Below are 23814 nucleotides of genomic sequence, written 5' to 3'. Positions count from 1 at the left end.
TGTTGCTTCCTCTAAGTGGCAACAAATGTACCTATCTAAAGATTTACGAAGGGGACGTGAGGTTACGGACCTCCTTGGAAGCAGTCTAGCGACGTATCGTGCTAGTTAGCGCATGCACTCAAGGCTTGCGTGTAGTCTGCTACACCAGTAGACGTTAGCATGCATCGGGGCTCTTGAAACGCCGAAGCTTTCAGTATTGGCTACTGGCAAACACTGCTTTCAAAACTCGACTCTCAGACACTGAAAAACCGACTTGCAGACAAGCGAACATAATGGTTAAAGAACAATTTTCCGCGCATCACTTGCCCGCGCTCATGTCGGCTCAGCAGACGACGCGCGAGCGACTCGATCAGCAACAGCCGCAAAAGACACATGCCTTCACAAAAATTCTTGTTGCCAAGAGCGACAAGTGCTTCCCTATTTTTGTTTATAAACGTTTTGATTACACTTCAAACAGCGCGAATACAGCCGAAAACTCAACAATGTAACAGCTGTGAACCTGCGTTTTCGTGAGCGACGGTGCGACCGCAGCTCTACTTCGGTGGCGGCGCGCGGCGGCTAGAAGCCGCACTAACACCGACGGCCGCTTCCCATTGCTCTCCGCTCCTTCGCCCAGGCACAGAAAAATAGAGGAGGCGCTGTCCAAACTGATTCTGAAAGTTCAGTGGCTGGACTAACTAGTAGGAGGTGCTAGGTGCACTAAAAACAAATTCAACATACCAAAATCGACGATTCAAAACATCGATCACCGGTGATTGATTTGAATAGGCGTGGTAACAAAAGAGTTAAGGGGGGACATGGCTTGTGGAGACCAAAAAATCATCAAAGAAAAAAAGTTTTTTATTACATTATTGAGATCTACAGCTATTCTTTTGCATGTAAAGCCTAACTTAAGTCTTATAATATCAGTATTTCATCCACAGTTTAAATCTATGCAACGAGTAGGAGCTGAATCTGAAATGCTTTTGGGTCACTTAATTAGCTTGTTGGAGTGATATCTCATGATCTAGAACAGCTGGAACTGTAATTACTTTTTTACCATAATGTCCAAGCTGTGTATCACAAAGTGCTGATAGCAGAATTCTTCATTTTCTACTCATAGATTTTTAAAATTTGATTTAGTTTTTTTCTTTATGGTAGCCATGGTACAAACATTGAATTGCAATCATGTGCAGAATGACTGGTTATGATTTCATCTGAAAACTGTTTTCAGCATTGCACTTGTTGCACATTGTAGTAACGAGCTACCTGGTAATTCTGCTGAACGGTCTTTTCCTATTTCTCCGGAAACAATGGAGAGGCAGCTTTGTGTATCTCGTAAACCAGTTTACCTAAACGAAAAGTTATTGCATATTTGAAGACAGCATCAAAAACTAAACAAGTCTATTCAATTTCACCAGGTGTAGACATAAAATACGGCAAATATCTAGGGATGGGCGAATATTGGACCGCTTCGAATATTCAAACGAATATTACAGTATTCAAATTCACTGAGACATGAATTTATTCAAAATGAACGAATGTATGTGTATTTGAGCGCAAGCAACCCCCATGTAAAGGTGGTTTCACTGCAGCGTGCGGGTGCTATGTCGTGAAACCACCCATCCAGGGGAAATCCGCACTGCCGCAAAGCCACACTTCAAGGTTATATCATGTACCTTCACCTCAATAGTTTTTAAAATTTTTACAGTTGAAAACTCTGCTATCTGGGCTTATTGCACTAGCTATAGCAAATTTTAAAACGTAACGTATTGTACCCTTATAACTTGCACCTTACTGCTATTTGCAGTTTCTTCCACTTTCCTTCTAACCAAAATGTTCCTATTCTTAAAAATATAGCTGGGTCATGACAAAAATGCTCATTTTTCTTTATAACATGTGAACTATTCCATTCGAAATTATTCGACCAAATCACCATTCGCTTCGCACCCCAAATTTACTATTCGCCCATCCCTACAAATATGTTCACAAGCCATGTCCCCCCTGAAAGAAACATAAAACCTCAAAATGAACAACCCTAAACATCATGCCAACGGTTATGTGCTTGCAGCTTGACATGACACAGCCATTCTTTCAAAACGAGCCGGTAAAATCCACAAACTGTAGGGCGATCGCTCGAATGACCAGTTATTCACAGATGGTGACATCAGGTCCTTGGTTTCTGGCCCCAGGCACTTTCAATGGCAGTTTGTTTATGTGGTGATAGAGCTTAACCTTTTCCTTACAGTGAGGAGCCTCAAAACCAGCTGTGGCCACCATGAGAAGTACCTGAAGGAGCTTGAGCAGCTGATAGGCCATGAGTTCCTGCCGCAGATCGTCCCCGCACTTGACAATGGCTGCCCTCAACTGCCAGCCAGGCAGGTGGCTGTACGGGGAGGACTCACGAATGCGCTGCACTTTCTCCTCCCAGGGCTCCTTGAGTGCAGCTGCCGAGGGGTCCTCAGGATCACGCTGCACATCATTAACCACTACTGTTCAGCCCAGACCAACGACAGCCAACACAACACGTCAACTGAAATAAAAGTGCACAGGCTTCCCTTCTTGTGGCTTCGTGCGACAAATGGGTGGTTGTCTATTTTCCCTTTCTTTATGCAAGCAGTCTCCTTTTGCACACCTACCTTTTCTTAAAAATGTATAACAGCCCTTTCCAAGCACATGCTGATGAAGTAAGGTGTCAAACCGAAGAACAAGATCATCATACAGCTAAAGTTTGTTGATTCAACCCTCGTTAATTAAAGGAGTCCTGACACAAAACTTTTCGCCCCGCGTTTTTTTGCTGCAATGTGTTGCTGGGGGTCTGTTAGTCCTAACACGGCACATGGTTTGCTGCAGCGCGTGACAGATAATTAATTACAAGTTCCTCATTACCGACACAGCCTCAGTTTCGGTTTGACAGAGCTCCAAAAACGACAAGTCGCCGGGTGCAACTATCACCACCTAGCGAGTGAAACGCTCGGTGACGTGAGCACACAGAACAGGGACGCATTTCTGCGTGGTCTGTCGTCGTCGGGTTCATTGTCGTCTGATGGCGACGATTTTCTTGCGGCGGGGATGGAAGGAATTTTCGACGTGGTGAATCACTTCAGGTTTGACCCACTGGCGAGGAGCGATTCGTCGGGAAGCGCGTCAAAACAAAAATGGCGGCTACGACGTCATCACAACTTGTACCGGCTGAAACGTTTACGTAGGGGAAGTAGGGGTTCACCTCGGGTCACCTCCGAGGGTGTCAATGCACTAGGTGCGGCCTATAATGCTGGATCGCGTTCGCGAACTTCAAAATTCATATAAAGTACCTTCCAAGCTTTATTCGCTGTTGATATTTTGCAGATGGTACACACACGTACACGGGAATCGATCCAGCAGGCTATCTCGGCCGCGAAATTTTGTGTCAGTACCCCTTTAAGGGGAGACGCGGGGATCGTTTGTAACTTTATAGTTTCTTGGTTTAGCTTGATAAAATTTGGCACAAACACTATAAATCATCTTAAAAAGGCAAATTCAAGTTTCACAAAGATTTTATACTAGTCTTTACTAGTTTTTATAAAATAAAAACTAGTAAAGACTTTCCACAAGTAAAGTTCCTTGCTTGTGGAAAGCCTGGAACAGCGATGAAACACGCTAGGAGGTTGAAACTACTTTGTATCCTTGCTCACATACCTTTTGTATTTAATGACACTTTTAGATTGTTTTTTTCTGGCCCTAATAATTTTCTGCGAAAAATTACATGCAAATGCCTTTGTCTCAGCTAATCGTGCCATGCAGTAATTATAAAATAAGAAAAGGATGAAAGCCTAAACAAAAATTGCAAGAGTGTGCTGGAGTATAGCACAGTCTATGGATTACAATAAAACAAACAGCATAAAAATCAGTCTTGCCATAGTTGTGCTATGCTTTCCACAAGCGAAGTGGCAGCCACAAAACACTGTTTTGAGAAAATGGACAACAAAGTTTTGGTTGCAGTTGACCCTATGCTAAAGTGTGCCAGGACAGTAATAATTGGTGTCCATGCCAGAAGGCAATCTTTTGGGCCTCTACTTCTTAATTTGGCCTGATTTAGGAAGTTTATTACCCGCTATCATTTACCACAGAGGCTTTTGTGCAGGCCCCTGGAACGCTAGTGCACGAGGCTGCATGTAAACATTTGGACATGTTGGATTGTATCGCTACTTTTGCGGCCACGGAACGTGTTGTCAGGCGGCCTGAATAGTGGTGTATTAGTTTGATGAAGCTTTGCGATCACCCCTGTCAACTATTTACGTCTAAAGATTCATTTTCTTGTACGATAAACCGCACCCGCGGCGCAGAGCCGACGCCTTCTCGGCAGTCCGAAGCTGACGGCGACTTCACACCGAACTATACCGCAGACGCGTTTTCTCACATTATTAACTTTTCTAAGTCCACTAGTGGAAACATTAGACACCCGTTTTATCGAAACGGGACCAGGAACGCATGCACACGAAGCTCGGGTCTCAGCGGCGCGAGAGCAAGGATCAGCAGATCCCCTCCGAAGTAAAGCCTGTAAAGCGGCACTCGCGCGTCATCTGATAGGTAGTAAGTGTTTTGATGATAAAGTACTATGGTTTACATCGCTGTTGCTTAATTACCGTCCCGGAAGGGGATGACACGAGGTGCCGAAAACCCAGCCGGTATACGCCCCAATCTAATCACTGGCTCGCCCGATCCATGAGATACTGTCCCCCGTTTTCCTCCATACGAAACTAAAGAGGCTTGCAGTTTGCCTCCCGTACACGCATCACTTTTCGAACTGTGACGATTCATGTGCTTACGGCTGCGGAGTGATCATGCAGCGAGCACTCCACTCGTAAACACAGCAGCCGTCACAGTGGCAACAACCAACAGAAAAGCGAGTCTCAACGGTGTCGCGCGCTCTGCCAATAGAAGCACCGCGTACACTGCAAGATTCGTGAGAATGCCCTCAGATTTTTTTGTTGTTTACACTTTTTCTATGCGGTGATCGTAAGCGCGAAGGGTGGGAACGGAAAGGCGGAACTTTGAGCTTTAAAACAACGCCAAGATGGCGGCGCTCAGTGGCATGAAAGACGAGATACGACGCTGTGAATTGCGCCGTTTAAGCGCGATTTTGGGCTTCTTTTTCACCGACCTCACTTACAATTTTTTTTTTTTTTTCGGGCACTTAGAGAGTGTTTTCAGCGCAATCGTTTGGATACCGCGTAAATAAGAGACAACAGATGTCAAAATGAGTGTTTTCCAAAAATTGATTTTTTTTTTGGCTATTTTCGCGATTTGATTCCCGCGTTCCCCCTTAACACTTTCCTGTCCGCAGGAAAATAAGCAGTTTTTGGGTGGTCTAGTAAACAATATTTTTACTGCTACACCAAACGCTTTATATTACAATGTATAGTATCAATTTGTAGCAGAAGGATTGTGCTTTCTAATAGTATAATTTGCAAGCAAACATTTATTAACAATATTTTTGAAGAAAAATACTTAATAAAAAGTTTGTAACAAAAACAAGAAAACTCCGTAATAACATTGATGCTGCTTTGCACCCAAGGCAACCTAAAAAAATTTCCGAATATACATTTTAAAGAAGAAGGCTGTATACAACATTACTGCAAATATGAACTTTCTATCTGTACAAGTTAATTTTATACAAAGAAAATGTTAGCCATAGCGGCCCTTATTTTTTTTCAGAGGTCGCTTGAACGCCATGGCCTGCGCTACACAACTGTGTTGTGTAGTGCCTACTGTCGCCATCACACAACTGTGTTGTGTGATGGCGACAGTAGGATGTTTTCGGCCTTACAAGAGGCCAAAGTGTATGGTTACGTGGAAGTGCAGAAAGAAGACTGCACTGATCACGTGCAAAAATGGATGGGCACTGCTTTGCGGAACCTGGTGCAGAAGCAGAAGTGTGAAGGAAATAGGTGGGAAAGGCAAGCTGACAGGCAAGCTGATTACCAGACTGAGCACATATTATAGCAGAGCACGTGAAGGTGACATGGAGGAGGTGCAAAAGGCTGTGATGGCCACGTACCGCCACGTCACCTCCACTGATGAATGCTCGGACCACAGCTTGTGCCCAGCTGATGAAAGTTCGTAGTGTCGGCACAATGCCGCAAAAGCAAAGGACGCCTACAATCTACCAAAAGAGGTGGCCGAGGCACTACTGCCAGTTTATACCCGACTTTCAGAAAAGGCCCTGCTTGAGAGGTGATAATGAGGCAAGACGCAGAACTCCAACGAGAGTGTGCACTCAGTGATCTGGAGTTTGGCCGCCAAAGAGCACCATGCATCCCTGTTCGCTGTTGAAGCCGCCGTTGCAGAAGCAGTGCTACGCTTCAACACAGGCAATCTGCAACACAGGCACTGGCTCCAGGAGGGCCAGAGAAAAAGACCACTGGCGCAGCATCAGCTCCACGAAGGAAAGAACAGCTTCACTGGAACTCCAGAAGCTAGTGAAGGGGCGGCATGCGTGCAGGATGCATTCGGACTATGCTTCTGGTGCATTTTGAGGTGGTTTGGTTACATCTTCTGTAACAAAATTTTTGCCAACGTTTTTTTCTCGATTTCTCAAAACAACAATTTTCATGCGCTTCCCGTTATGGAGGAGCAATGTCTCTTGTTCTACTTGGGTCATCACTGATTTTTTTTTTTTGCCCTGAAGATAAATGGATGGGATGTGTCGTAGAGTAAGTTTGGTTCCAATATTTTCTTGAGAAAATTTTCTACATGGAGCTTTTGTTTAAAATGTCAATGAGGGCATTCTTCACATCACGTTCAACGTCCCACAACTTTGCTTCTAAATGGCTTAGAAAAATGATATACAGTGAACTCCCGTTAAGACGAACTCGGTTCAGACGAATTCTCGCTTATACCGAACAACACGGGACCATTTGTTTGGTTTCCCATAGACTCAATGCAAAAAAAATTCGCTTAAGACGAACCGCCCAACTGTACTCTTCTGTTAAGACGAACTTTCGCGGTGACTGACAACTAGCGATTCTGCGAAACGAACACTGCAGTCTTGGTGGGACATTCAGGCGACCGAGAAAAAGCAAAAAAGATGAAAAAAAAAGTGCTTCCTGGAGCAAAGACGCGAAGCAAATCGAGACGCGGAGGGCGCGAGATAAACGAAGAAGACCGGTCAGCGGATAAAGCCTGTATCCCCTCTCACCCCCAGCCTGCGGGTGGGGGAGGTGTGGGCTTTATCAGCAAAGAAAGCAACAAAAAGAGTGGGGGATTTACAACTTGGACCCCCAAGCCATTGCATCCTTTTGTATTCCCCCCCGTTCTTCGGTTTCCCAGCTGGAGTACAAAGGAGAACAGAACAACATAAGAAAAAAAAAGAAAGCGACAACAGGAACAAAACCGAAACCATGATCGCGGCGCACTCCCGTCAGAGGGGTCAGGTGCATTGTCATCGCCATCACACAATGGCGGCCGAGCACATGTATTTTGTGGTCAATTCGCGTTGGTTCGCGTAGGACCTGTGCGCGTTCTATCTGTTCCCAGTGAAGTGCAAATTGTGACGAGCCATTTTGATTATGGAAGCGCACGACAAAGGAAGGCTATTTTGCACAGTGAATATAGCTGCGTCGTGTCTTTTTCGTGGCAAGGCTTGTGACCGTGAGTAGCCCGATGGGATATCTTCAGCTGCACGTCGATCAGGAAAAGTTACTACAGGCCGAAAGCGAAAAAATATCCGGACCTCGAAGAAAACCTTGCAGACTTTCTTGAGCAACTCAGCGTATAATGACTTTGTCAAGGCAACAGCACGCGACCGAGGCGTATCCAGAAGTGATTTTAGAGCCAGCAAAACAGGCTCACAGAAAAAAACGGAACTGCCAGGACAATAAATTTTACATTCTTTGAAGGAAAATTGTGCTTGTCTCTTAATTTTTTTTCTAATCGTCAACATAGGAGCGTGTTAGTTTTATCATTAAAATGTGGTAGCAAATATCTTCACGAGCATTTTTATTTTTGAACACGCGAAATCGGGTGCTAGTAAGATTCGTGTAAATACTCTGCTTGAAGGCATAGTCTTTATCTAGTTGAGCCAAATAAATGCTTTTTCTTGTCTTTTTGCCCCCCATTGTAAGTCTACTCCATTCAGTGTTTTCAAGTAACATATTTGGATGCACTTGGCATGTTAGCATGTCTCTTTTTGGGGGCACTTATGATAAGCCGAACTCCTGATAAGACGAACAGATGACCGCGGTCCCTTCGAGTTCGTCTTAACGGGAGTCTACTGTATATATGTTACAACACAGTATGAACATCCCGAACGGATTCTATGGGTTGTACATTGTTATGCAAGGTGTGGTTAATTAGCTAATTAGGCCTTAATTGATGAAGTACAAAATATCTTGAAAACCATTTGTCACAGCAAAAAATAATTACATTTTTGAAATCAGCAGTAAAAACTACATGAACTTTACAAATTTCACCGAGGTACTCTGGAAAATAAAAAATCACACCATCTCCCGCTAAAGGGGACCATGAGGCGATGCGAAGCAGTGTTTCGGCATGTAGAGCCCGCGTTTCAGAGGTGGAGTGGTGAGGGGGAAAGGGGAGAGGGGGAAGTGGAGAGGGGGAATGGATAGGGGTGGGGAGAGGGGGAAAGGGGGAGGGGAAGGGGAGAGGTGATGTGGAAAGGGGGAGGGGAAAGGGGAAGTGGAGAGGGTTTGCGCATGCGCAGTAAGGGTGGTCACGCCGCACACCACCACCGGATTGAACTCCGCTGTAAGATGCTTCACATCTAAAAAAGATTTTGGAAAGTGTAGCATCCCCCCTTTAGTTACGGTCATACCTGCCAACCTGCCAACATAGAAATTAGTAAAACCCTCAAACGGGGGAGGGGAGGGGGAAGCGTAGCCAACCCACTTTTTTGTTACTTTGCTCAAAGCAAGTTCCACTCTGGTGCCCTTTCACCATCAGCAGGCTCTCGAGAGTTTTTTCACAGACAGATGAGCGAAACTCCGAGTTTTGTTGCCGGTGCTGAATATTCTCTCACATTCCGCATTACTGTGGGGAATGAAGAGAATGCCCAGCATAACCACTGAAATTCTGTGGAACCTGAGCGATCCATCAACACTTTGAACAGCTCCCAAGCGTGCCCAGTGTACGTCGCACCTGGGCTCCTTCAAAATGTCTGCTGGAATATTGTATGCTTGTAAACTAGTAAACTCCACTTCGAATTCATTGACTGCCTTCTCTTTTGATTCGCCACTTTGCTGTGGCAAAAGAGCAGGGAATGCAGTAATGAAATGTCGTACACTGCTGAATGAAGCAGTCTCCAACGACTGCACTTGGGCAACCTCAGCCATCTTTAGGTTGATGTCTTCCAGTGGAAACTTATGTCTAATATAATCACATGATGTTGTAAAGTACAGACGTACAGCTGAAAAGAACTGCTCTTTCTCACTTAAAGGGACCGACAACTGCCCAGAACATGAAATGAGATGACTGCACTGATGGAAAGATTGTCCGTCGCATTGACTCAAACCAACCCTGTTTATCTCGTGAGAGGCGGATTTATATTTTTTTTTCTTCATTGAAAGTCGCGAAAAATGACCTTTGGCGCCTCTGGCGGCAAAATCATACACGGTCCGATGAAGCCGGTCACGTGACCATTGATTGGTGTATGCGTTCGATGACTTTTCTGTTAGTATTGAAATATTGTTCATTTCTTTATATTAAAAGATATTATTCCATAAAAATGTACATATAGGCCTGCGTTAGTTGTATGCAACAAAGTGGCGCTGCCTTCGCTTGGCGTAATGATCCCATGCCGCGAAAAGCCATCCATGACACAGGCGCAGGCAACCTTGCTCGCAGGTGCGCACAACGCTGTACAAATACCGAGAAGGTGTATAAAGCCACATCATCTCATTGTAACAGCTTGCTATTTTCAAAAATGGCTGGAAAGCTCAAAATAAAGGTGGTTAAGCATAGCTACAGTAACGCCTGCGAAAGCAGAACAACGACAGCTTTCACAAGGGCTAGAGGCATTGCTATCAATTCTCAGCGTTGCTGAAACAAGCCTTCATGCGTGTTTGGAGCCTTTCAGATCGAAAAATACTGCTTATAAAATAACTACGTGCTTTTAGGAAAAACCACTGCAGCTACAAACGCTACGAAGGGTAAGCTTCCTGTCGCGCCGTAAAAAGCTGGGTCGAGAAAAATCAGTTGTCGGTCCCTTTAAGCTCAGTGTTTCAACAGCAGAGCGGGTTATGCTGCCAATGAAAAGGTCTTCCTCACCTTTCTGGTTCTCCGCAGCTCCATTGGAAACTTCCAGCAATGAATTGCATTCTTTGAGAACAGAAGGCCGCACAAATCTAGTGAGGAGATCCTCAAGAAGGCGGTTCAAGAGGACCCCTTAGTACATGAATACGAGGAGCCTGTTCTTGAAGAAGGCAGTTTGTCCTCTCAAAAACCGGTACTACATTTTGCAAGAAGAGACAGCACGCCCTACTTAGCTCCGATGACAAGAAAAAAAAAAAACAGGCGCTCTTCACAAGTGACGAGGCTGGTTTGTCCGGATTCTGTGGTCTGAAGCTTCACCTTTTCGGCTTGAGCTGCAAGATGAACACTTTTTCTCTTAAGTGGGACTTCGTCGGCATCGATGCTTTTTCCAAGGCCTACAGAAGACTTTTGGGTAGGTGCAGAGTTCTTGGAGGTTTGTTGAGAGGTCTTTGGAATTCGGTAGGACTCCAAAAACAAGCTCTGCTTATTTCACTTCTTCACTTCACACAAGAAAAAAACTTAGAAGTGGCTTCCAATGAAGTAGAAGCCTCTTTAAACACTTTCCTAACGAAAGCCTACGTGTTGGCGAATGCTTCAACATCTTCCTCACCTTGACGTCATGCATTTCCTGAAACTCTTTGAATCGGTCTTTCCGCTTCGAACTTTTTTCAAGGTAAAAAAAAATGTCAATCAAAGCTTCATCAACCTTTACGGGAAGACATGACATTTATCAGATGGCATGGGCAACCGACCCCAATCAAAGCTGGCTGAGCCTCTTTCAACACCGCTGACACGCTGTTTTTCTTCCCGACCATGACATTGCCGTTGTCCGAGGACATGGCCAACAAGTTCTGAGCAGGTAAATTCTGGGACCTCAACACGTCCAAAATTAGGTGCCCGATCTTCTGCCCAGTTGCTTATCCTTTAATTGTCCTGAGGCAAAGAAGGCGGCTTTCCACTCGACTAGACTCATTCACAAAATACAGGCGAGCCCGACTATATCGAACCCGTTTATATCAAATTATCCCGTATATCGAACAATTTCTAAACACGGTAAATTTACATTGAGAATATATAGCAAAAGTTACTGTTACATCGAACGAAAATAGCAACGACAACCGATATATCAAACTCCATGTGCCTCAAAAGTGCCCCAGCAATTAGAACAAATAAAGTAACAGCGCGAATGAAACAAAGACGACAAAGGAACGAAGACCACGGGACAAGCGCTGTTGTTACTATTGCAAATTGCCCCAGCAAGTTTGCTTTCCCTCGCGGTGGCGGGGAAAACTGCCGGCGCCACCCTAGAAAAAGTGGTTTAGACCCGGTTGTGCACGGGCGAACCCCCCCCTGCAAGAAATGATCCTGGCCCGCTCGCAGCGCTTACAGCCAATCAGAGGCCGTCGTGCTTTCTCCGAGGTACAGAGGCGGTAGAAGTGAGCGCCATTTTTTCTTTCTTTATGCTTGTGTGCCTGCTGCTGCCTGTTTTCCTCGAGTCCTCATTCAGCGTGGTCCGTGCTGGTGGCGTTGCCTGTTGGTGCTCTGTGAACCTTCGTGTCGGCAGGGAGCTTAAGATCGACTTGCTCGGAGCTCTTTCTATGTCACGAAGGAGACGATCCAGAACTGCTTTAGGCGTGCCGCTTCCGCATGCCTGGTGATGACACCCCAAATTCCGATGACAGCACTGAAAACACCGCAGGTGTTTCCGCCGAAGTTTGGAGCGAGCTGGCAGAGTTCCCGGGAGCTATCGACGGATCGACATTCGACGAGTTCGTCAGTGCGGACGATGATGTCGCCATCATGGGTGAGCTACAAGATGAGGACTACGTTGCAGACGTCGTGCCGACCACGAGCCAAAGCGACAACAATAAGGAAATTGACGATGGCCCATTGCCTACATCCTCCGAAGTGATTAGTGCACTTGCGTTGGTCCGGCGCTATTGCGTGAATGTGGAAGGTTGCAGCCTCAGCTGCTCCAACTCGTTGGACAACGTGGAGGCGTGTGTGCTGTCGCAGGCAGCGAAGTCGTTGACACAGAAGAAAATCCAGGACTATTTTGTTCCAAAGTAGGGCACGCAAGTAAGCCACCATATTAATAAAGTACTTTTCTTATTGTTATGTGCCTTTGTATCAAAATCCTATAGCGGGCCTATATCGAATTGTGCCATATATCGAACTAATAAACGTTTTTTGGCGAGTTCGATATACCCGGGTTCGACTGTACGTCGCCACAATCGGGTCAAGCTGCGTGTCCCTGTTGTTGCTACCATCCATCAAAGGTGTCTCGGCGTTGGCAGCCATTTCTCCAATGATTGCAGTTGTCTTTGTTTGGCCACAGGCATAGCGTTTCGCTTCTTCACACTTGGGAAACATTTTTCTGAAAAGTGGCCCAGTGTGATCGCTGACACTCAGCTAAATGTTATGTTCTACTCGAACGTCGTGAACAGACGCTCTGCCCGAATAACACTGGAATCACTGTCAGCACGCACAAAACTTGCCAGGCTTGGCTGCTTGTCGGCATCTCGCACGTACCCCTGGTGCTTTTTCGATGCGATGTGCACCTTGATGTCGGACTTTCCACCATGGGAAATGTTCACGTCACAGGCACACGTGGTGCAAAAACCAAACTTCTCCCCTTTCTTCGACGGCACAAAGCATGGGAATTCCGTCGTGTACAATTTCAAGCACACTTGGAAGTGCTATCGTGGCTTAGAACCTGACATTGCACTGCGAAGCTGCTACGGCTTAAACACAGCAGTCCTACTGCATCGGACACGGCAGCCGGTCCTACGAAAAGCGACACAAACGATGTAGTCCTCACCGCCGACCCGCAAACAAAGCTAACTGCCACATGCTTGCACCTTGCGCTTTCCGTACGCGCCAAGGAGCTATGGATTCGTAGCCACCCCCCGAGAAGACGACAAAAGTCGCTAAATGTTGAAGCTGCTGCTGATGATAACACGAGCACGTATTGTCCTCCCCTAGCGGCGGAAAGTACCACAACGCCGTTTCCGCGGCCTCCGCGACTAGCTACGGCAATGCGCAGTAGCTAATCGCGAAGGCCACGCTGTTTCAATAGATTTTTAAATTTTTTTTAATTGGAAATGATATATTTGCCGTAAAATTTCAGGTAACATTCGTAAAATCGTAAGCAAGGTCGAAATTCGCGCATTTTACGGAAAATTCGGAAGAGTTGGCAGGTATGCTACGGTTGAAGTCTGCCACAACTAAAGTTCTTTGCGACTTCGCTCTCAGAGAGCACCACCTTGTAGATCTGGGTGGCAGTGTCCGCATAAGAGTATGGTATGCATTGGGAGATTATGAACATGCCTCAGCCTTAGCAACACAATCTTCCTTGTGAGGAGTCTATTGTGGCTTGCACCATCTTGGGCGCTTGCAAAACACCACTGCCATCTCTGTGCTTTGCGGTCACTTTGAGATGCTTTTTTATTCCTGCATGGCGCTTGACAGCTGCAGCACCATTGTGGCATATGCACACAGCTGTGGTGTCTTTGATGCCCGGATCATCAAGAAAGTGTACCGATGTAATAGACATTTGTTTGTTTTCTTGATACTTTTGATGATTCGGCATTCGGTTAATTGGGACATTTCTTCCAGTCCCAAGTAGTTCGAATTAACGAGCTTTTACTGTAGTATGCACGAGAGTGTGAGCTAAATCTTGTTTTTCCCCAACAGCAGCAATGGAGACTGCACGCAACAAGAAAACAGCAAACAAAGCTAGGCTTGCAATAATGCATGACACAGGCTGCTCACCTTGACCGTGTTCTTGGGCACGTGCGAGTTCTCCGACAGCCGGCGACGCACATCACTAGCCACCACAAACAGGGGCTCCTTGCTGTCGGCACTTGTCCCGCTGTCCAAAGACAGCACTGACAGTGTGTCTCGCTCCTGTGCTTTCTGATTCCGCAGAAACTGCAAAAGGGTCGACACAGTTAATCACACGTGCCAAGCACTAAAGCAGTGGTTCTCAAATGGGGTTCCGCGAGTTTTTTGAAGCCCCGTGACGACGGCCCCTTCCGATTTTTGGTATGTTTCTCCGCACAACGCCTTTGCATTGCAGTGGAGCTGACTTTTGTTTCCCCTTCTCCATGAGATGGCTGTAAAGTAGGCATGTGCGAATATTCGAGGGCTTCGGACATCCGAACGAATATTACAGTATTCGAATTCGCTTCAACACAAATTTAAATCATTCCAAGTTTCGAAGTATTTGAAATGAACGAATAGACATATATAAACCGCATGCAACTCCCTGTAAAGGTGGTTCCACTGCAGTGGAAGGGTGCTGTACTGTGAATGCACCTATCCAGGAAATATCTGCACTGTTGCGAAGCCCCATTACCCTCACAGCGATTCGTCATTCTTTAAGTTTAAAAGCTCGTTATACCCGCTTGTATGCTCTAAGTATAGTCAATTTTTAAACGTAACATATTTTACAGGTTATCGCTTGCCTTCTATCGAAAGTGAAATCCTGCTACTATTCAAAGTTGGTTTCACTTCCCTTTGAACAAAAAAAAAATGACGTTTGCATATGCCTTTTTCAATTTTTAAAAATATTGTGCACGTTAGTTGGGGTCATGACAAATATGCTCATTTTTCTTAATATGTGATATACACTACATTTGAATTCGATTTGAAATTATTTGACCAAATCATCATTCGCTTCAAATTCGCTCTGAACCTCAAACTTACTATTTGCACATGCCTACTGTAAAGCTTTTGTTGCAGTTTTTTACTCCATATGCATAGCATGCTTTTACCAGGCTTGAATAACTGAAGAGCAAATGCGGCTAGAAATAGGTTGAATGTGGCTGCAGACAGTACAAATAATTGGCAAGCTGTTGAGATCAGATTGGCATGACACTTTAGTTTGACCGTTCTTTGCCAGGTACAAATAAAAGGCACCTCTAATTTATGACCCCCACTTTCTCTTGCCACAAGGGGTCATCGAAACATCCGTGGCTGAGAACCACTGCTCTAAAGTGTGGCTGTAGCTTTGTCTTAAACTTCACCGTGTGTTTACATCTCGCATGAAATACTGTATGTGACACCACATGAAGAAGAGTGAACCATCTGTCGGTCTATACTCACACAGATTCAGATACCTTGACACGTATATCAGTTAGTCCGCATTTTGTATCTTTTTTTTTGCTCTCAATACAAGGCTGGCAGTATCGGGTTTCTTTCACTATTCTGTGATCTCACCGGCACGTTTTCATGAAGAACATGTGCGCAGTTCTAAAATAAAACAGCAGTACCTGCATGGAGATTTCATCATCCTCCTGAGTCCAGCATTCGGCATCATCGTCCATGCCACACATGGAGAAGACCGACGCAGGCTGCACACCGAAGTAGTCGGGAAGGTTTTCTTCTGACCGCGTCAACCGGAGAGGGTTGAGGACCTTCGCAGGAACAGGCGATGTCTGGATGTCATCCACAGCCACTACTTCCACATAAATGAGGTACGGTGCCTGTTGTCATGGTGTCGGTGAAAAAAGAAAAGTGTGCTTCAATAAGAGAGCACTCCATCATCTACTGCTCAGTAACACCTGTATGTGCCACCTCTTAACCCTTTGAGGGTTTCCACCATACATATGTACATGTACGGCGCGTTTTAAACATACAGGCAATGCCATACATGGCATTGCCTGTATGTTTAAAACACGTGCCTTTTTCGATCATTTCTCTTGCTTGGCATGTGCTGCCACTCTTCGGGAATACGTGGAATTTTTTTTCATGCGCCGATGTCTCTCCGCATTTTATTTTTCTTTGCTTCACAAAGCGGCGCACCGGCTATCGCATGTGCATCTGAACGTGCCCACGGTGCAGCTGGTTTAAAACACGCGCCTTTTCCAATCATTTCTCTTGCTTGGCATGTGCTGCTACACTTTGGGAATACGTGGAATTTTTTTTCATGCGCCGATGTCTCTCCGCATTTTATTTTTCTTTGCTTCCCAAAGTGGCGCACCGGCTATCGCATGTGCATCTGAACACGCCCGCGGTGCAGCTGGTTTAAAACACGCGCCTTTTCCAATCATTTCTCTTGCTTGGCATGTGCTGCCACACTTTGGGAATACGTGGAATTTTTTTTCATGCGCCGATGTCTCTCCGCATTTTATTTTTCTTTGCTTCCCAAAGCGGCGCACCGGCTATCGCATGTGCATCTGAATGCGCCCGCGGTGCAGCTGGTTTAAAACACGCGCCTTTTCCAATCATTTCTCTTGCTTGGCATGTGCTGCCACACTTTGGGAATACGTGGAATTTTTTTTCATGCGCCGATGTCTCTCCGCATTTTATTTTTCTTTGCTTCCCAAAGTGGCGCACCGGCTATCGCATGTGCATCTGAATGCGCCCGCGGTGCGGCTGGTTTAAAACACGCGGCTTTTTCAATCATTTCTCTTGCTTGGCATGTGCTGCCACACTTTGGGAATACGTGGAAATTTTTTTACGCGCTGATGTCTCTCCGTTGTTTTTTTTTTGTTTTCGAAAGTGGTGCGGTGGCTTTCACTGGCGCATCAGAACGCACGCACGCGGTGCGGCTGGTTTCGTTTTTGTCCTTCCGGTGGTTATCACTTCTTGCGGCCACAAAGCTGATGGCTGTCTGGTTTCTATCTCTCAAAGGGTGACCGCTTGTTACTCTCTCGTTTACTGCTCTCTGGGGTGCAATTACATCTGTTTCCGTGCGGCGCTAAATTACACAAACTACCCCGCCGTGATTGTGTTTCCTGTTTTGGGGACTTGGAAAAACTAATTCCATCTCATTGGCACTAAGACAAAGAATTATTATAGCTTATTCACTCGTTTTGCTTTCCGGATGGGTGCACAGCCATAGAGTTTTCTTCCATGCGCTTACTCATGCAGTTCGCTTACGCGATGGAAGCGCACGCCGGTTGCTCTGCTGCTAGTGAGTCAAGCGGCGATTCTTCCGATGCAGACTATTAATTGCCGAATCAGAATCTGATTCATTGGATTTCAGTTCGTCAGATGAGGATTTTCTGAGGAGTTCAGACTCCAATGATTACTCTGTGTGGAGCCATGCTTCAAGGACTATATCACGCTGAAAAGTTCTTTGAGCACAAACATTTTTTACTGGAAAAGTACTCTGGTGCGCTTATTTTTGTATGTCTATGAGCTGCGTTAAATCCAGTGCATAATTTTTATTTATAAAAAATCGTATAAGTGTTTTTTTAGGATTTTGCTTGACGTTACTACGAATAAACCATGTGTATGTAGGAGAACGGTGATTCGGGCAAGTTGGTTGGTATTCATCTTGAAAACAGCGCATACACATGAGGACGAAGATGAAAGAAACAACAGGACAGGTGTATGTAACAACAAAAATGATTTTCTTTTTGTCACTTTACGGTCACGCAAGAAAATTTTAGACAATTTTTTTCTTGAATAGAATCGTCTGAAGAATTTGTTTCAGCAACAAAAAAAATTACATATCTTTGGACTGTACTTCGGGAAAAAATTTGAACCTCAAAGGAGGAGGTGGCATGTGATGGGCGAAAGAAAGGCCACCAATACTTGAAACATTATTCAACATTGCTGTGAATGAAGAAAACTGGCCGTTACTAAGACAACTCCTCATTGCCCAGGGCCACCTCTTAGTCCACAGTGTTTGATGCTCTGCTTTTGTTTTAACCATACCACATCTACCGTAAACAACATGGTGATGCATGCATACACTAACCTTGCCACCACTGTCATGTGACCAGGCAGTGCTGGCACATAAAACAACCTCTTTTGTTTTGTTTTTCTTTATGAGCGTTCTCTCAGGATGCTTCACCACATGACCCTGATGAGTTGACTTCAAAAACAGTTTTGCAGCACATGGGATGGATGGATACAACTTTATTAAACGACCAGCAAGGTTTAACGGGCTTAGGGTCCCTCACGGGGGAACGTTGAGCCCTTGCCTCAACGCCACCTCACGGGCTTGCTGGACTGCCCACATTTGGATACTGAGGTCTGAGCTGCGCAGAGCGTGGCCCACCTCAACGACAGGGTCTCCGGAGTAACTGCCATCATTCTGATAACATTATTACACTCCCACAACATGTGTCTGAGTGTTGCTGGGCCTTCCTGGCACACAATTTACATGTGCCGTCCTGATGTTTGTCAGGGTATATCCCTTTTAGGTGGAATGGGTTAGGAAAGGTATTCGTCTGGAGCTGCCTCCTGTTTAGTTTGGGACTCGGAAGGTCGAAATATCCTTCTGGTGTTTAGTCATGTCTCTGTTACGTCATTATAGCTAGTGAGCCTATCCCATTCTGTGTGAGGTGTGTTCGCTATTGTGCGAGAGGCATGTCCCTGTTCAGCACAGCGGGTCACATCTCGCGCCGCCTCGTTTAGATTCGGGAGCGCGTCACCTTCTGTGGTGATGTGAGTGGGGAACCAAACGTGCTTGGGTTTTGGGGACTGTCCACTTTTGCCTGAATGGCCAGGGCTTCGTTGGAAATTCTACCTTTAGCGTAGTTTTTTATTGCTGCTTGCGTGTCACATATGACGACTTCGCATTCCTGATCTGTCAGGGCCAGGGCGATGGCTACTTCCTCTGCTATTTCCGAGTGTTTCGTGCATACGTTGCATGCGATTCTGGTTTTGGAGTCTGGGTCTATTACTACGGCAGTGTATTTATGGCCGTCGGATTATTTGGCTGCGACGACAAAGCGCGCATTCCTCTCCCTGCTGAAAGAATGGAGCAAAGCCTCCACTCTTGCCTTTTTACGGCCTCGGTCGTAGTCTAGGGATATGTGCCACTGTCACAGTGTCCCCAATTTTATTGCGTCTGAAGCGGCAGCTGTGTGGAATGTGTGTAAGGCAGTCTATTTAGGGATGAAAAATTCGTCAACACGGGGTGTCGCTGGTGCAATAAGTGGACTTGTCTTCTTCAAGGCTGCAAAAGACAAGTCCGTTTGTCGAAACGTCGGCTCCAGCCCCCCCCCCCCCCCCCGGCCCCCCGTGTTGACAAATTTTTCATCCCTTCAAGCGTCCATCTTTCCCCGAGCTTCTGCCTTCTTTCGAGTGTATTTAAGTGTTATCACAAGTTTATTGTTGAAACGCCAAACAGCAAAGGCCAGATGCAAACGCGGTGGCCATGCTCGTTAAGACGCCCTTTACAGCAAGGGCAGGGTCAGCTATTGGTGTTCCTCAAACCACTTCCCTGCGTCATTTTTGATCTGCAAATGGATCAGGACTGTTGTTCGGGAGGTTTATGGCCGTGCCCATACAATTGACCAGAATGCCAGAGACCCTCGGACAAACTGGGAGAGTGGGAAAGTATGAAAATGGTGTCAGTCTGACTACTAGGAATAAGCAGTTTATCTCCACTCATGCCTCAAAATTTTGCTTTATGTATTTGCTCCCTCAAGACACTCAACTTTGACAAGTGAAATACTGCTAGACAAATGTTTTCTGTTCAATACAAATTCACATTTCAGAAATAACACTCATACTTTCAAAAGGAGTGACAACGGTAAGGAACTGCACGACTGACGGAACACAAGAAGAAGTAGTACACAGGCAAGCGCAGAGTGGGAAGTAGTACACAGGCTGTGCTTGTCCTGTGTACTACTTCTTCTTGTGTTCCATCAGTCGCGCAGTTCCTTACCGTTCTAATGTCATACCAACTAGCCCCACAACGCACTTTACTGGAGTGACAACATAAAGGACAAAAGGGCAGTGTTCTGTTCTTTTGTCAGCACTTTATATTGTCACTATGCCACATCAACAAGGCTGAACATGCACACTTTGAAAAGCAACAACACTTCCTTTGTCACTAAGCGGGCGCTTTTTGTTTCACTCTTGTTTCACTCTTGCGCTGGTAAATCTATCTTGATCATGAACCAACTCGCCCAAGAAGCAGCTTTAGCAAAGTATTGAGTCGGTCCAATTGAACGAGCAGAGCTGTGAGCACAATGTCACCGTACGAGTAAACAAATTTGAACAAACTCCTTCATCAGAATTTCTGTGTGTTGTAAGACGTACTACACTTGGGCACCACAACTTGCCCACACTTGATGCCATAGAGCCGAACATTTTCTTTTCTTTACCAAAAGTGTACATGCTCACACCCAGATACACTGACATCCAGAGCCCAAGAACAGTGAAGCGGTGGTGCACCTTGAACTGTAGGTGCCAGGCATGTTTGTTTACTTGCTCTTTTACTCTTCCTCTTAAGATTTGTCAAACCCTTTGATGGGATTTTCAGTGACATTTGCTGGCTCCCCATCTGAAAATCCTATGCACATTACATGGAGCAATCTAGAAATCCAGCAAATTCAGCCACTTGGAATTAAGGTGGCGTCTGGACTGTGACATTAATATTTTGATCGACTACAACAATGAACTAAATGTTACTTCAATGTAGACTAGAAATCTCTTGAACCCTGAGGTTGGCAAAAACAATTTTATTCTTTTATTAATGTTCATGATACTTGAGTTTTGACATGCATGCCAACTGTCTGCAATCATACTGATTTTCACGACCTTAAAGGACCAGTAAACAACTCCGAGGTCCAAAAATTGCAATGAAGAGAAATACGCGCACTTTTGCTACTTGAACATGCTGCCACAAGAATTTTGCGAATACGTGCTATCATAAGAAAGTTACAGGGGTTAGAACATCCGTTTCAGCTGGTTTCAAATTTTCGTGTGGCCTCGCCACCCTTCTCTGCCACACGGAGGGGAAGGCGTAGCCCGTCGTCGAGACTCCGCCCACTTCGACGTGACATGACGTCAGCACATGACGTCATCGGCAAGCTCGATCACTCCTACTGCACTTTCGCTTGTTGCGGCTCCGGGTTGTTCACTGTTTACATTGTCGCACATGCTCCGTAACTTGACGGGCAGTTTTGGCTCTTCGGTATTTTTAAACCTATGTGACAGTTCACAATGCAGCAGGAATGCGTGCTTGCTTTCCAAGAAAACGAAGGGGCACGAGACAAAAGAACCCCGCTTGCCGCGCGTGCAATGGGAAAACAAAGCAAGCGCGACCCATCCGAGCTACCGGAGGTTCCCCCTCTCTCCGCTCTATTTGCAGCAGAGAACACTTCCTCCCTGTTCCTCCGCGTGCTGCTCATGTCGAAGGCGAAGTGCGTGCAGGTGCTATGCAACTCGACAACTGCGTGGATGAAACCACATCACCGCAGGGCCAAGAAACAAGGTGCAGTTTCGTAGCGCTGAGTGGGAACAGGAACTGACGTTAACTTGTTGAGACCTGGTTTAGACCAATCGACGAGCTCAGTGGTACGTCAAGTTGCCCATGGGCAAGTTTGCGTCACTGCGCATATGAGGGGGATTGTGATAAACAGAAGGGCGCGATAGTACGGTACACAAAGAAGAAGATGGACTCTGGACGACGCGCTACTAGCAACTGAAATATATTTTATTCAGGAAAGACATATTTATACAGTCAAACCCGGGTATATCGAACTCGCCAAAAAACGTTTATTAGTTCGATATATGACATAATTCAATATAGGCCTGCTATAGGATTTGATGACACAAAGGCACATACCGATAAGTACTTTATTAATATGGTGGCTTACTTGCGTGCCCTACTTTGGAACGAAATAGTCCTGGATTTTCTTCTGTTTCAACGATTTCGCTGCCTGCATCAGCACACATGCCTCCACGTTGTCCAACGAGTCGGAGCAGCTGAGGCCGCAACCTTCCATATTCACGCAATAGCGCCGGACCAACGCAAGTGCACTAATCACTTCGGAGGATGTAGGCAACGGGCCATCGCCAATTTCTTATTGCTGTCACTCTGGCTCGTGGTCGGCACGACGTCTGCAACGTAGTCCTCATCTCGTAGCTGGCCCATGATGGCGACATCATCGTCCGCACTGACGAACTCGTCGATAGCACACGGGAACTCTGCCAGCTCGCTCCAAACTTTGGCAGAAACAGCTGCGGTGTCTTCAGTGCTGTCATCGGAATTTGGGGTATCACCACCAAGCATGTGGAAGCCGGCATGCCTAAAGCAGTTCTGGACTGTCTCCTTCGTGACATCTGCACACCATCTACTCAGCATAGAAAGAGCTCCTTGGAATCTTGTACGCGGCGGCGATGTCGGACTTCTCACCGCGTTCAACTCAATTTATAATTTCGAGTTTCACGGCGAACGGCAAATTCTGCCTCTTTGCACAAGCCATGACGACAGCGTGCCAAGTTCACAGAGCACCAACAGGCAACACCACCAGCACGGACCACGCTGAATGAGGACTCGAGGAAAAGAGGCAGCAGCACGCACGCAAGCATAAAGAAAGAAAAGATGGTGCTCACTTGTACCGCCTCAACGCCTCGAAGAAAGCATGACGGCCTCTGATTGGCTGTAAGCGCAGCAAGCAGGCCAGGATCATTTTTTGCAGGGGGGGTGTTCGCCCGTGCACAGCCGGGTCTAAACCACTTTTTCTAGGGTGGCGCCGGCAGTGTTCCCCGCCACCGTGAAGGAAAGCCAACTTGCTGGGGCACTTTTGAGGCACATGGAGTTTGATATATCGGTTGTCGTTGCTATTTTCGTTCGATGTAACAGTAACTTTTGCTATATATTCTCAATGTAAATTTACCGTGTTTAAAAATTGTTCGATATACGGGATAATTTGATATAAACGGGTTCGATATAGTCGGGCTTGACTGTACTACCATGCAATCATATCTAACCTAACGAGTCGACAAAAAACTAAAAACCTTGCGCTCAGAAGATTACGTCAAGGGACGTTCTAGAAACACTCTCTCTCCCTCCTGCAAACTGATAGAGGGGTGACTGATGCAATCCAGCCCCTCCCTCTGGATAACTAAGGCCTCTACGCCGTCTGCATGAAGCCCCTGTGCTTGTAGATTACTGTCGTCTGATCAAAAGCAGGCTTGCAGCTACCTTGATCACACCCCTTGCAGTGCAGTGCCAGATGGGTCAACGGCCTTTCTATGAACGAGCTGTTGTGCTCTCGCAGACGCACATTGAGGCATCTACCGGTTTGCACAATATATGCCTTGCCGCACGACAGTGGTAGTCTGTACACCACACCACTTGCGTAAGGCACAGACTGCCTTCCATGCTTGATGGCACATCCTCTTTTTTCACACTGCTGTGGCTTGCCTATTTTCTTACTAACTGCTGGGCAGATGTGGCCAACCTTATTTTCTGCAGAGAACACGACATTAACCCCATATCGCGAAGCCACTCTCTTCATGTCATGCAACAGCCAGTGGACATACGGGATTTTTGCCACTCTTTTTCTTTCCTGCGGTTCATCCTTGGCTGGGAGGGTCCCAGGCCATTGCTTAATGGATCTTTTTATTTTTTCGCAAGCCCCTGCTATGGCATTGTCAGGAAACCCGGCGTCTTTCAGTCTTTTCACCTGCGCAAAAAAACTTGTCTGTATGAGATGTGGGCATGACCTGTCCAACGACGATCTTAGGCAAGTCAGCGCAATGCCATTCTTCACCAGGCAGGAATGCCCTGAGCTGTAATCTAGAAGCGGCTTCACGGTCCTAGCGGAAAACATCCAGCACACGTGTTTTTGTTCGAATGACAGCTGCAAATCCAAAAAACGC

The 23814-nt window shown here is 46.0% G+C and overlaps 1 protein-coding gene across 3 annotated transcripts in view; it reads right to left on the bottom strand.

Annotated features, from left to right (window-relative positions):
• The window catches only part of LOC119397003 (phosphatidylinositol 4-kinase beta), a 152398-nt gene that overhangs the window by 35497 nt on the left and 93087 nt on the right, over nucleotides 1–23814 (bottom strand). For all 3 annotated transcript variants that reach the window (XM_037664415.2, XM_037664417.2, XM_037664416.2), the window contains 3 exons: nucleotides 15507–15719; nucleotides 14005–14163; nucleotides 2269–2451 (listed from right to left, as the gene is read on the bottom strand). In XM_037664415.2, the coding sequence (XP_037520343.1) occupies nucleotides 2269–2451; nucleotides 14005–14163; nucleotides 15507–15719 (555 nt within the window). The remainder of the gene's footprint in view (nucleotides 1–2268; nucleotides 2452–14004; nucleotides 14164–15506; nucleotides 15720–23814) is intronic.

This window comes from Rhipicephalus sanguineus, chromosome 6 (assembly GCF_013339695.2).
Source record: "Rhipicephalus sanguineus isolate Rsan-2018 chromosome 6, BIME_Rsan_1.4, whole genome shotgun sequence".
NCBI lineage: Eukaryota > Metazoa > Arthropoda > Arachnida > Ixodida > Ixodidae > Rhipicephalus > Rhipicephalus sanguineus.
The sequence above is the reverse complement of the archived record's forward strand: the minus strand, read 5'-3'. Positions and strand labels throughout refer to the sequence as shown.